Source organism: Pantherophis guttatus, chromosome 6 (assembly GCF_059756535.1).
Source record: "Pantherophis guttatus breed Tessera chromosome 6, ASM5975653v1, whole genome shotgun sequence".
Classification (NCBI taxonomy): Eukaryota; Metazoa; Chordata; class Lepidosauria; order Squamata; family Colubridae; genus Pantherophis; species Pantherophis guttatus.
In genome coordinates, this window is record NC_142068.1 from 57709011 (window position 1) to 57723222 (window position 14212).

General features: G+C 35.2%; 1 protein-coding gene across 1 annotated transcript in view; it reads left to right on the forward strand.

Moving 5' to 3' along the window:
• Positions 1 to 615: 615 nt before the first annotated feature.
• The window catches only part of WDR11 (WD repeat domain 11), a 45349-nt gene continuing 31752 nt past the window's right edge, over positions 616 to 14212 (forward strand). The window contains exons 1-6 of the mRNA XM_034436348.3: positions 616 to 933; positions 2749 to 2860; positions 3440 to 3593; positions 9227 to 9400; positions 10441 to 10627; positions 12182 to 12347. Of these exons, the coding sequence (XP_034292239.1) occupies positions 848 to 933; positions 2749 to 2860; positions 3440 to 3593; positions 9227 to 9400; positions 10441 to 10627; positions 12182 to 12347 (879 nt within the window). The 5' untranslated portion in view covers positions 616 to 847. The remainder of the gene's footprint in view (positions 934 to 2748; positions 2861 to 3439; positions 3594 to 9226; positions 9401 to 10440; positions 10628 to 12181; positions 12348 to 14212) is intronic.

The window sequence follows — 14212 nt, forward strand, 5'->3', positions numbered from 1 at the left end:
TCTCATGATGGAAGATGAAATTATTTTCTGTATAATTTATGACTGTTTACTTGAAACATTTATACATAGTATGCATATATACATAAATATGAAACCACAGCAAATAAAACACATTGAACAGCATAGAAATAACCACTTGTTGTATTAAGCAGCATTCCACCAGACACAGAACTTTAAACTGGTGATAACTACATTCCTTTTTGGAAAAGAGGTGACTTTTTGATAAAGTAATATTTCTCCTTTGGGACAAAAAAAAAATCAAGCTGAAAACCAATAAAAACATCTTTTTATATATACTTCTTGAAAACAATCTGTGTTTATTAGTTTAGATTAATAAAATAGCTAGCAAATCCACTGCCTTTCTCCCAGGTAAACAAGACAGTTCTAATTAACTTCGAAATATGTTCACTGGGATTTATTCTAATTTGTGCATGATATGATTTTAGCTTGTTTGCCTGCCTGGATTCTCCAATACAGAGATAATAACAATCTTAATTGTACAGGTGTGGCAAATCATGTATTCCTTTTTTTCCCCTCTTGAGTAACGGAAAGCAAAGTTTGCATAAACACAATCCATCAACAGAAACAAGAGAAATACAACGCTTGGGAATAGTTCTTTCTGAGCATGCGCAAAAGAATGGATTCATGCGCCCGGACCGCCTCTCGCTGGTTTCGTTTCGTTTGGTTTCGTTTTTGTAAGCGCCGGCGGAACCAAAGTTCTGGAGCGACCGGGGCAAGTCGGACCAATTAGGGACAAGGATTAGCGGCGCTCCAACCAAGAGTGCGTTTCCTGGATTTCACCCTTTGGCCGTTTTAGTTCGCTCCTCCTTTTGTTTTCTTCTCGGCCATGCAGCCTTACATGGTAAACATCAAACTTTCGGCTCGGACCCTCACTGGGGCCCTTAACCCTCACAACAGAGGGGCGGCAGACTGGTAAGTAGAAAAAAATAGGGGACGTCGGGGTGGGGTGGGGGGAACAGTAATTTTAGGGTATGCATGCAGACGAGCTGTGAGCGGAACTGGGTAGAAGATGATGCTTTGGAGAGTTAAGAGGCAGATTATGACTTGTTATCATTATCATCATAGAAGTCCCATAAAGCTTAGTGGGATGTACTTCCCTGCGTTTAGAAATTATTGTCCCTGTAATTATAGGGGAGACGTGACGTGTTAGAAATGTGATCAAAATATTGAGTATTGAGAGTCTCAGTCATGGGTTGTCCCAAAGGTGCTTTTTCAAGAGACAACTGGACTTTCTGGCTGTCTGCAAGGAGTATAAATCCTTCATATAAATCCACTCCCCACCATCCATTCAGAGCTGAAGAAGCTTCTTGGATGAGAAGTGAAATGTCTTCAAGAAAAAACAAAGTCCAGTTGCCTCTGGAAAAAACACCTTTGGGTTGACTTTATGGTTATTGTCTGAGTGTGACTTTAATTACGATAGAAGGAAAAAAGCCACCTGAATGATTTCATAAGCCTATTTTGAAATGAGGCATATGCTTAAATAACACAGCACTCTGAAGAAACAATGAGGAAAACCAGAGACATGTACATTAGTGCTGTTAGAAGCTTTCCATGTGTAGGAAAAGAGAAAAAGCGTCCTATGTCTTAAGTTGGAGTGAAAACAAGAGAAATGTGGAATGGCAGCTGAGAGTTAGATCAAAATCTAGGAGAGGATATATTGCCCTTCACCAAAGTTGTTATTTGTAGTAGTATACAGTTCCTTTCTGGTGAAAATTTTGGGGAGGGGAGAGACATTGTGAAGATTTCATTTTAATTTGGCATCATATTTATATAGCAGTCTAATAACGAAGCCCATGAGATGGGTTTTAAAAGCTTGGAGAAAATTAGTGTAATGTTAATGATAATGCATGGTATTTACTTATTTATTATTTATTTCTAATATTATATATTATCCCAAACCTAGGTGTTGGGTACTGCATATCAACAAGAGATAAAAACAAAAGAAAAATTAAAAACTGTCTCAACTCAAAACAACTGTTATCATATAGGTTCATTCCTAATATTGATCCACAAATATACTGCTTTATTTATATATACACATATGTATATTTATAGTATTTTTTTTTAGTTTTCTTCACATATAAACCTGCTTAAATTCTGCATCAGAATTTAAGATATTTAAAAATGCCTTTATAAGAACAACAGTACCTTTAAGTTTGTAAGTCCTGCAATTAAAAGTGAATGAGGGAAGGAGACTTTGGATAGGATATTGCAAGAACTGGTTTAGGGACTCTAAAATAGTTGGGATTATGTTTGATGAGACCAGTTATGAAATTTTGCAAAAATGGTAACCATTGGTTAAAGTACAGTATAGTGAAACACAATAAGGATGGAGAAAGAAAAGATTCTGTTCAATTGCCATGAAGCAAATGGTGTAAGATATTACTGCAAGAATAAGAAGAACGTTTATGAATAAGAACTATAGTTTATATACTTTTCCAGTTATTTTACCAGGATGTTTTCTGAGACTAGAAAAGGTGTATTTGAAACACATGAAGATATCCAAGAATTAAATACAATACAATAGAATATTCTTTATTGGCCAAGTGTGATTGGATACACAAGAAATTCATATCTGGTGCATAAGCTCTCAGTGTACATACAAATGATTTATGATTCAACATTTTAATAACTTCTCTGCCATTTCAGCAACATATATTTCTATGAAGATTCAGCAGAATGATTTTTTTTGGTGTATATTTAATATTACAATTACTGTTTATGTAGGGGCTGGCAAGGACTGATTGCATATGGATGCCATTCTCTCATTCTGGTGATTGACTCCAAAACAGCTCAGACCTTACAGGTTTTGGAAAAGCACAAGGCTACTGTAGTCAAGGTACATTGAAAAGAATAATTAGAATGCTGCAAAAGAAGGGTTCTTATACCAGCAAAATTAGCTAAGATACTTCATAAAAATGATTTATGAAATTTTAACCACATTTGCCTTTTACTATTTAACAAGTGTCCTTTAATAAATTGTATTTTACAGTCTGATTCTTTTAGAGGAGTATTCTTGATTCTAGTCAGCCATTCCATTCAAACTTTATTTCCACTCTTTAGATTTCTGTTTTCCAATAGATAAACATTATGTCGTTTTACTTAAACTTTGGTGGATTATTTGGCAAAGAGAGAAAGTTATACAAAAATATGTTTAAAAATCAATTTTAGCAGGCATAGATCTTATGAGTTGAGTACTGATATAGGTCATATTTGTGTCTAGTCAATATTTTAAGAAAGCAAAATTTTTATATTAAATTTATTTTATTTTTTAGTTTATTATATTTTCTGCATTAAAAATTTATAAATGCCGTAAATCAGTCTCTTTCAATTTGTAATGAACTTCACTATCTGAGATCCAAAAATGAATGCTATTAAGTGTCTTAAATGACTACTAGCTTTACTTACCTGTCTTAAGGTTAAATGGGCTAAAGAAAACTACCATCACAATGTTGGATCACCTTATGCTTTGCGTTTGGCTACTGCTGATGCTAGTGGAAAGATAATTGTTTGGGATGTAGCTACAGGAACTGCTCGCTGTGAAATCCAAGAGCATACAAAACCAATTCAAGGTAAGGAAATTTCCATATTGCATCATGTTCCAGTAATGAATAATTGTACTAGTTAGAAAAGTATAATGCTAAATAGTTTATTTTTAAACTGTCATTTTCATCAAAAATGTTACATATGCAAATTCTTTCTAGTGTAGGAGATATACTTGGTATAAAGTCCCTATTTTTAATTTTTGTTCTAGAAACTTTTTTTTTAAAATTAACATCAGTCACATATCATACTTTTTGTGGTTTTATTTCATATTATAAAAGGTTTTTAAAACTTTATGTAAAATATACCGTATTTTTCAGAGTATATGACTCACCTATTTCTCCCCAAAAAGAGAGTGCAAATCCGGGTGCGTCTTATACTCTGAATGTAGCCCCACCCAGCTTCTCAAATAGAGGTTTCAGAGCAGTGGTGAAATGTAAAATTTGTTACTACCAGTTCTGTGGGTGTGGCTTGGTGGGAGGTAATGTGACTGGGTGGGTATGGCCAACTTTTTTTTTCTTTTAAAACCATTTTTTCTACAACCTCTTCAGCCAAAGAGATTGTAGAAAAAATGCTTTTAAAAGCCTCTGACGATCCCAGCTGAGCCCTGGGATCATCAGAGGCTTTTTTTTTTTTTTTTTTACTTTTAAAAGCATTTTTTCGGCCAAAGAGGTTGCTGAAAAAATGCTTTTAAAAATAAAAAAAAAGCCTCTGATGATTGCACAGCTCAACTGGACATGGGGGGGCGGGGCGGCAGGGATTTTTGCTACCAGTTCTCTTATCCTGAAATAATACCTGCTAAAATAAACTTCTGAAATTATATTTGTATAATTTATAACTTTAAAAGTATTAAGCCTACTGAAAGTGTGTGTGGACATAAATGCTATTTTCTAAGAAGAAAGTATTATGTCTGTATAATAACTAGATTATGATCAAAGTTATGAATGTATCTTAAACCTACACTTAATCATTTCTCCTTCCAATATTAGTCTTATCTGTGTTCTCATAGCTTTGAGCTTATGGTCTCAAATAATTCAAATTCTGGACAATATAGCATACATAAACTATCCAGGATTTATTCCCTTGGAATATATTTTAGTAAATAAATTAATTGACCCAGTATTCTTCACTTTAAGGAAAGAAGCATTAAATTGTGAGGTGATTATAATGATCTTTACTCAGTGGTGAAATCCATTTTTTTTTTACTACCAGTTCTGTGAGCTTGGTGGGCGTGGCTTGGTGGGTGTGACAGGGAAGGATAGTGTAAAATCTCCATTCCCACCCCACTCCAGGGGAAGGATGCTGCAAAATCTCCATTCCCACCCCACTCCTGGGTGAAGGATATTGCAAAATCTCCATTCTCACCCCACTCTGGGGCCAGCCAGAGGTGGTATTTGCCAGTCTCCAAACTACTCAAAATTTCTGCTACCAGTTGTCCAGAATCATCTGGATTTCACCCCTGGCTTACTCCTATTTATATGGCAAGTAATGTTACATTGTTTTGGGCAACCTAAATATGTTACTGTTTCCGTAAGGCTGCTTATTTTTTAGGTAACAGTGAATTACCTGAGTACTAAGGTTGATTATTTGATGCTATAAATCAGTAAATGTCCAGAATGCGGAGGATTATGGGAGCGACAGGGTGCTCCCATGTGACACCTCTCCTGCGCGAGCTGCACTGGCTCCCGGTGGTCTTCCGGGTGCGCTTCAAGGTGTTGGTGACCACCTTTAAAGCGCTCCATGGCTTAGGGCCGGGGTATCTATGAGACCACCTTCTGCCGCAAATAGCCTCTTACCGGCCAGTACACTCGCACAGAGAAGGCCTCCTCAGGGTGCTGTTCGCCAGACAATGTCGGCGGGTGACCCCCAGGGAGAGAGCCTTCTCTGTGGTGGCACCTGCCCTCTGGAACGACCTCTCCCTAGAGATACGCATGATACCAGACGTCCGGACTTTTCGTCGGGCCTGAAAAATCATTTATTTCATCTAGCCGGGCTGGCTTGATCCCATCCGTTTCGGTTTTAATTTGAAATTGATTTTAATTGGGTTGTTTTAAATTGTGGGCTGAAATTATTTAATTACCTTTTAAACTGTTTTTTAAATTTTATATGCTCTGTTTTATCTCGGCTGTTCACCGCCCTGAGTCCTGCTGGAGAAGGGCGGTATACAAATCAAATAGATAGATAGATAGATAGATAGATAGATAGATAGATAGATAGAGTGTGGAAACTGACATCAATAACCCACACTTGTGTGCCTTACATTCTGACATTTGTTTCTTAGTCTGGCATTCCTTATAGGGTTGCTTAGATAATTCCAGTCTTGAAAGGATGAGAACTGGATCTTATGAGAGTCATTTGCAAATTGTAAATTAAAAAAGTCAGCATGGGTTAGTGATTAAAGTGCTGGACTAGGAATAATGAGACTCATGTTTTAATCTACCATTAGATCTGGAAGCTCATTGGCAATTCCTCCCCCCCCCCCCGCGCAATCTAACGTACATCACATGGCTATAATTTCCAGGGGGAAATTGGGGGATGAAATACTATATATGCCATTGACAACTGAATAAAGGGTGGAATATAAATTGAAATGCATGCATGCTTACAATTATGGTAGCCTTTATGCTGGCTTGCCTCTTGTTTGGGCTATTCTGAAAAGATATGTATGAAAGAAAATTCAAATAATTTGAAATGTAATTGGTACTTTTAAAACATTACTTCATTTTTTATTATATTTGTTACTCCCAAATGCAGATTCAGCCACTTCATTATTGAATTAGTAAGATTAATTATTGAAAACAAGGATTAGATGGAACTCTGGCTTAGCAACAGATAAGCATATGCAGATTATCTGCATTTTTGTATCTAACACTTCTCATAAAGCATCATTGTCTAGCATCCAAGAGAAGTTATGGAATGAGTTTTAGGCTAAATTTTACTTCTACACTCAGGCATAAAATCATATTTATTTTCAGCCAGATATTTGGAACTGAATTACTACTACTAATCATGACTTTAGATATGTTATCATCCGATTAACAATTATTCAGTTTATATGTCTTTAAGATAAAAGATGATATATTGGAATTCTTTAAAGCAGAGGTCGAGAGCAACTTGAATAATAATAAATAATTGGATTGTACATTATTTTCTTTAAAAGTACATTTTCCATGTTAATGTCCTTTAATATTTGTCAGCTCTCTTGTGACAGTTTTTTCTTATTGCAAACTGTGCATCTCCTGCTGTTTTCAGTGCTATCCCTATTCCTCATTAGCTTCACAGTTATAAATGTGTTTTATTCCTGAAGTAAAATTCACAGCATCTGGGTGAAATGAAATTTTCAAGATGAGCTTCATGAATAATTGATCATTTGTTTGCTAAGAAACTTTTAATGGCCTAAAATGACCCAACTATTTTTTTCCTTTAATGACATTGCATAAGATGCTGTAATTGCATTTTGAAATTGATCTTGATTTCTCCCTGTGATAAAATGGAAATGAGATGGTTACAATTCATAATTTAAATATAAAATACTGAGAAATTGGGTGTCAGGTTTTAAACTTGGGTTCATTATAGTTGCTTGCTCTCTCTCTCCCCCACACACATACACACAGTGTGTTTAATAACATATCAAAGTGTTTTCTTCCAATTATATATGGTTTGAGGAAGACAGATTTTTAAAAATTCAAAAGTTGATAAACAAGTTGAAGACTACACCTGATAGAGAATGAAAAATGAATTACTGAAACCAGAGGCAAAACTATCCTAATGAAAATGAAGAATGCAAAAAGCTTTAAAGAGTTGTGAGCTCATGGAGACACAGAGAAGCAAAATGTATATATAGGAAATGGAAATATATAGGAAATGGAATCCATTTAACTAATAACTAAGGCAGGGTACTACAGTAGTAGTTGTAGTAGTAGTAGTAGTCCAAAATTGTGAAAACCTTTTGGGAAAAGTATTTTCTAAAACTAGCTAATAACACCACTTTTTTTTTGCGTAGTATCATAAAATTATATATAGGTGGAAAGGTAATTTAATTAAGAATGTAATGCAATGACCTTTATGAAGGATTTGCTATTATAATAGTTACAGTGTAAATAAGAAAAGTGAAACACGTAGAAAAAATGAGATATACAAAATTATCACATCAGTTAATACTTCGTTGGGTATCCTTTAGCATGAATTACAGCCTTAGAACATGGAGTGAACCAAGTCTTTTAGTTCTGCAGCTGTTATAATGTGAAACCAAAATTGAATGATTGCTTCTATTAACTGGGCTTTATTGCTGGGTCGCTTCTGACTAACAAGTTTCTTTAGTTGGCTCCATAGATTTTTAATTGCGTTAAGGTCTGGGCTATTCTCAGGCCATTCCAGCAGTGGAATATGATTATCCTGAATTGCCAAAAAAAAGTGGTGTTATTAGCCATTAAACCTCAAAAATATACTTTTCCCAAAAGGTTTCCACAATTTTTGCCACTACTGTAAGTGGTCATTTTAACTGTAGAATAGAGTGTGAAAGTCTAACGTTTGAAATGGATTATTACCAGCTGAAAACCTACAATCTATTAGGATTTTGAAATCCTTCTCACAAAGTATCACTAAGGCTAGTCAATCCTGTACCTATGCATTTGATTTGTCCTATTCATTCAGATCTTGCTGTTATCACAATTGAACTCTCAACTTAGTCAATTTGGTCCAATGTTTGGCTTCAGTTTATAATGTAATTTTGTCTTCTGAAATATTAGCCAGACTCCCTACTTTGCTGTCACCTGAAAAATTGATAAGTGTTCCTTCTACTCCATTCCCTTTGTCATTAATAAAGATATTGGATAATAGTTACCTAAAGAAAGAACTTTCCAAGGGACCCCACCTTTTTACATTGCTTCTTGGAATATTTGGGGATATCTTTGTGCAATATGTATCATCAAGGTGTATGGGCAATATATTGTAGACCTCTGCAAATTTGGAGGTTTGTATATAAACAAGGCTGGTAACATTGCAAAAATGGTTTGGTGGGCTTGCAAGGCTTATTCAAAGAATAATAATAATATATAATGTTTGTTTACCATATGTTGTGAACAGTGGTGTTAAAGAATGCATTGTATTTTCTATTTAAGTGAAACTTTGCTTTATTAATAGAAATGGTTAACTATAGAATCAGTTGGTCTAGTGGGTGAGGCATCAGGCTAGAAACCAGGCCACTGAATTCTAGTCCTGCCTTAGGGATGACACCCCGGTTGGTGTCTTTGGACCAGTCATTCTCTGTCAACCCTATCACCTCACAGGGTTGTTGCTGTGGGGAAACCAGGCGAAAGAAGGAGTATTAGGTATGTTGGCTGCCTTGATATATTTATAAAAATATTAAAGTTGGGATTAGCATTAGAACATCCCATACTAGACATATCTACTGCCGGATACTAAACATATCCGGCAGTAAGGATTTCCAGCATTTTCGGTCTTGGGCGAATACTTCAGTGTCTTCTCATGTGATGTTTAGAGTCTTTAAGTCTTCTATGAATGTATTTCACCATGTACTTTGAGGCCTTTGTCTTGGTTGTGGGATAAAATAAGTAAAATTCATTGATCTGATTTACTTTAAAATCTGAGAAAATATTTTTTTAAATTTAATGACTGATAAATCTACCTTCTCTTTTTGTAGACATGCAGTGGTTATGGAATCAGGATGCATCTCGAGATCTGCTCCTTGCTGTTCATCCTCCTAATTATATTGTGCTATGGAATGCTGATACTGGCACCAAATTATGGAAGAAAAGTTATGCAGAAAACATTCTTTCTTTTTCATTTGATCCTTTTGATCCTTCAAATTTAACATGTAAGTATGATACCAGAGAGCTAGTGGTCTTCTAATCCATAAGTATGACTATTGTTATTAATCAGATATTTGCTACCGGACATAACTGCCAGTTGTATAGAAGTTAATAAAAATTAGGCCAAAAGCAATATAAAATGATTTAATGGATCTGGTATGATATTTATAGCTTGGAGACTAATTGTGATTTGAGGGTTGCAGTTTGAAACTTACGTTAAGTAAATACTAATGCTAAGTACCCTAGTTATTTCAATTTGTTTGATAAAATTTTATTAAACAAAAGGATATGTTTTTCAGATTCTAAAGCAGACAGATGATAAGAACAAGAGCTTTGAATTTGCAATGCTCTATCAAAATAAATGCATATAAAGCTATACTGGTTTGTAACTTGATATCGGAACATGACCGGTCTAAAGAAGCTTCCAAACTGCTCAGATAATGCCCATTTATCTATAGTTTGGTGCTTTGTACAGTTATGTTATTCTATAATACAAAGCATTATTTATTTATTTGATTCATATCTTTCTTATTGGAAACTACTCAAAGTCCTATTTTTAAAAAAGAAACAATATAAAAGTATAAATGACAAAGTAAATGCAGAAGAATCACTAATTAGTACATTTACTCAAGACTCCACATGAATCCACTAGTACTCACTTCCAAGTATGTAGTGTACTTATAGATAAGTGTATTGCAGGTTATACAGTTAAGAACACCTGAAGGTTTTGAAAAGATAATGCTTTATTTACACTGCTTCACTTAGAAGTAAATACAGTGTACTGAAGAATTTTTTTTGTCGGTACTTATATACAATACATAAAAACTGTATAAATTTAACTATTGAGGCCCATAATCAATAAAAACAAAATAGTCCTGTTTTTTTGTGTTTTTTTTTTTGCCAAGAACAGTCCTTTCAGCTGTCTGCCATCTATTTCAGCATTGCATGAAATCATTTGTATTTGAATTCCATTAGTATAGTAACCATGAAATTATATGATTTCACTACTTTGTCTATTTACTACCATTATTTTTTCTTCACGCAGTGCTTACAAGTGAGGGAATAGTGTTTATTTCAGACTTCTCTCCTTCTAAAGCTCCTATCAGTTCAGGAAAAAAAGTATACATTTCCAGCCCTCATTCTAGTCCTGTTCATAATAAGTTGGTATCTGCCACAGGAGCTAAAAAGGCTCTGGACAAAGTAAAAATTCTCATCACTAATGAAAAACCAAGGTATGTATTGACTGATTCTTCCTAATGTTCTCAAGAATTATTCTATTCAAACTGGCTTACTTAATAATCATGCCCTTAACAGTCATAAACTTGATAGTTGCATTTTTTTTCCCTAACAAACATTGAAATATATATTTTATTTCTGTCTCATTCCAAATAGTTTTCTTCATATACTTAAACAAATGTGACAGTTTATACTGTAATGTGTTCTTAACAAGCAAACATTAATGCTAAAGTAGAATAAATACTTACAGTATTGCTTCATTTTTCAATAGCTTTTATGGCAACTTCAACTTACTTATGTCTAAATAAGAAATAACTTTCTTATGTCTTAAATTCTAGGGATTATGATGTACAGAATTGTCAAAAATGAAACTAGGACTATCAATGCATTCTTTGTAGCTTAATAAATGGTACAGACAATTTTTTTGTGGTATTTTAAAATTTAAACTCTTAACTTTTAGTATTTCTCTTAGTCTGTATCTTCCAGTTGATTTACCAAATAAATTTTGGATTGGCTAAGGTGGAGAAAAATTATGTACTGCTGGAAAGCATTGGAAAATAAGGACGTTGTCCCCTTCCAATTTCTAATTCAATAATGCAAGGCAATCAGTCAAAATAGGGATTACTTGGATAAAATCTGCAACCCTATATTATCCCATATGTACTATCATATTAATTTATATGTGTATTTTACCTGGACTTTTATAAAATGAATATCACTAGTCAAAAGACCAGCAGTCAAAACACCAAACAATAGATTCATTATGGCCCGGTCAGAACTCATGAACAAAGTGGAATATAAAATTCCTTTCATCAGTTCAGAAATGAAAGTTACAATGCTGCAGTATATGTTCAAACAGTGTTTGCTACTTGCATTATAGTTAGCAAAAGGGAAAGATTAAAAAACAGTCATGGTAGCTGTCTGCCATGTAATTTTATATACATATACAATTATATATTTATTTTTATAATTTTATTTATTAATTTTTGATGCCACTCATCTCCCCTACAAAGTGACTCCTGGCGGCTTACAATTTATCAAAACAGATGAAAAATAATTAAAAGATTAAAACAAACCAATATTGAAATATTAAAAACTGCTAAAAACATGCCAAAAGAGCCAAGGGACTCAAGGGGATGGGTATGAGACCTACCATCTCAGCCACCTCTAGCAGTGAGTGCTATCTTTAAAACTCCAGGCTAACTGCCAAAGCCAGGTTCTGATACCTTTCCAGAAGGCCAAAAGGGAGGGGACAGTTCTCACCTCCAGGGGAAGAATGTTCCACGGGAATGGGGTCACAACAGAAAAGGCTTTTCTCCTGGGTCCCTTCTGCTTCAATACCTTAGCAAGCAGGATCCATAGCAGGCCTCTTCTGCTGGAACGAGTGGAACGGGCTTGTCTCATGGGGGAGAGACAGCTCGTCAGACACCTGAAATGCATATGTAATTTGGTTATGGACTTAATTTAATTATTTGATTATTAATTGCTTGGTAAAACATATCCCACTCTCAATTAAAAGCCTTTAATAAGTCTATTTGTGGTCTGTTTAGTGCTGAATCAGTAACATTGAATGACTGCCTTCAGCTATCCTACCTACCTTCCAAGCGAAATTACATGTTATTACTGTACCCAAGAGAAATCTTGGTTCTGGATCTTGAAGTCAATCAGACAGTAGGTGTAATAGCAATTGAAAGAACAGGAGTGCCTTTTCTACAGGTAATAATACCACTTACTGTTAAGCATACCTTAGACAAAAGTTTTAAATTTCACTTTCTTCTTTCTTTAATACGTAAAAATTCTAAATAAAAAGAAATCTGGCTTCATTACCTGGTTTTGGTTTGATATATTAAGTGCAGTCTAACTTCTTTTCAGAAAGCTTCTTCCAAAAACATGTTGCTTGCTTTGTATTTTCTATGGAAAGCACGTGCCTTTGAGTCAGGCAACTGCTTGGAATCAATTTGCCCTCAGTTTTTCTGATAAAATTTTCAAAAATGGTTTGCTATTGCTGCCTTCTTAGGATTGAGAGACAGTGGCTGGCTCTAAGTCACACTGCTGACTTTGTGCCTAAGGCATGAATGACTATAACTCACATTCTCTTTCCATGTATATATATAAAATAAATTAGGTGACCAGTCAGCCCATTTGGTTTTAAAATCCCAAAGCAAATTTAATTATGTTTTCTGCTTTGGTTGTGTTGTGTTTCCTACAATGGGAAAAAAGTTGGATATATTTTCACAGAGGTGAACTGAGTGAATCTACCAGTACTGTATAATATAGATTTTTCTCACACTAAATATTTTTACTGTTTAAATGTATGTATAATTTTATACTGTGTTATTGTTAGCATTTTAAGTTGCAACTGGTTGTTTAACAACTGTTCAAAGTTATAACAGCCTTAGAAAGAGTGCTTTACAACTTTACAACTTGTAAAGCACTTCTGGCCTTCATAAAATCCCACACCCTCTCTGTGGTCACATGATTGCAATCTTGAGTGATTGGTGATCTGTTTGCATTTAGGATCAGTTGCAGAGTTGTCTGCAATGTTTTCATTGCCATTTGCAGTTTTCTCTGCTGATTTCCTCAGAAAATCAACGTTGCAAACTGAGCTGAGCTTATCCTGCAGTTCTTTGAGTATGAAAGGGCTGCCTGCCAGGAAGGAATTGCAGCTGGGTGGAAATTTAAACTTCATGTGGAGTTGAGGTTGCCCTACCACTACAGGCAGCCCTTTGAAATCTGGAATGTGAGTTCCCTTTCTGCAACAAATTCCTCCACAAATGGAGCGGAATTCCTCGGAAGAGCTACAGAAAAGGAGCTCAGATCCTGAAGATCTGACTTCCATTTCTGCAGGACTCCAAAGGAGTCCCCTTTTATACATAGAGGGGAAAGCAACTCCTCCAAAGGGCTACAGAAAGGGAGGTCAGATCCCAAAGATCTGAACTTCATTCTGCAGCCTTTGAAGGAACTGTCTGTGCATAGAAGGGAGGCAATTCAATTCCCTTCAGTATGGAGAAGGAAACTGTTCCAGGGGGCTGCAGGAACAGAGCTGGGAACTTCAAGACTAGAGATTCACCTCTCTACTCTGTTGGAAGAGTTCATCTCATTTCCGGGCATGGAAAACAACTGTTCCAGCGGACTGGAGAAACAGCTGAGATCCTGAAAAATCCAGCTCCATTCCTACAGCCTGCTGGAGCAGTTCCATTCTTCATACCGAAGGGATTGAATTCAATATCAGCAGGCATCCCCTTCACTGGGTTTGCTTAATGACTCAGGAGATCTCTTAACAAATGTAATCAAGAGAAATGGGATTGTGGACATCTTGCTTAATGATCACTGCGCTCCGTGTCTGAGATTCCAGCCCCAAATGTAGTCATAAATCAAGGACTACCTGTAATATTACATCATTCACATTAAAAGGATTTTCCCCCTTTACCAGCTCCTGATATATGTATATTGTGTTTCTACAATTAAGGGAAATAATCTAATAAAATAGTATTGCTTGGTACCCTTTCATTTTAGCGTTGATGATAAACAATATAAAATTCAGATACAATGTTCTATTTTTAAATATATTTATAATTCAC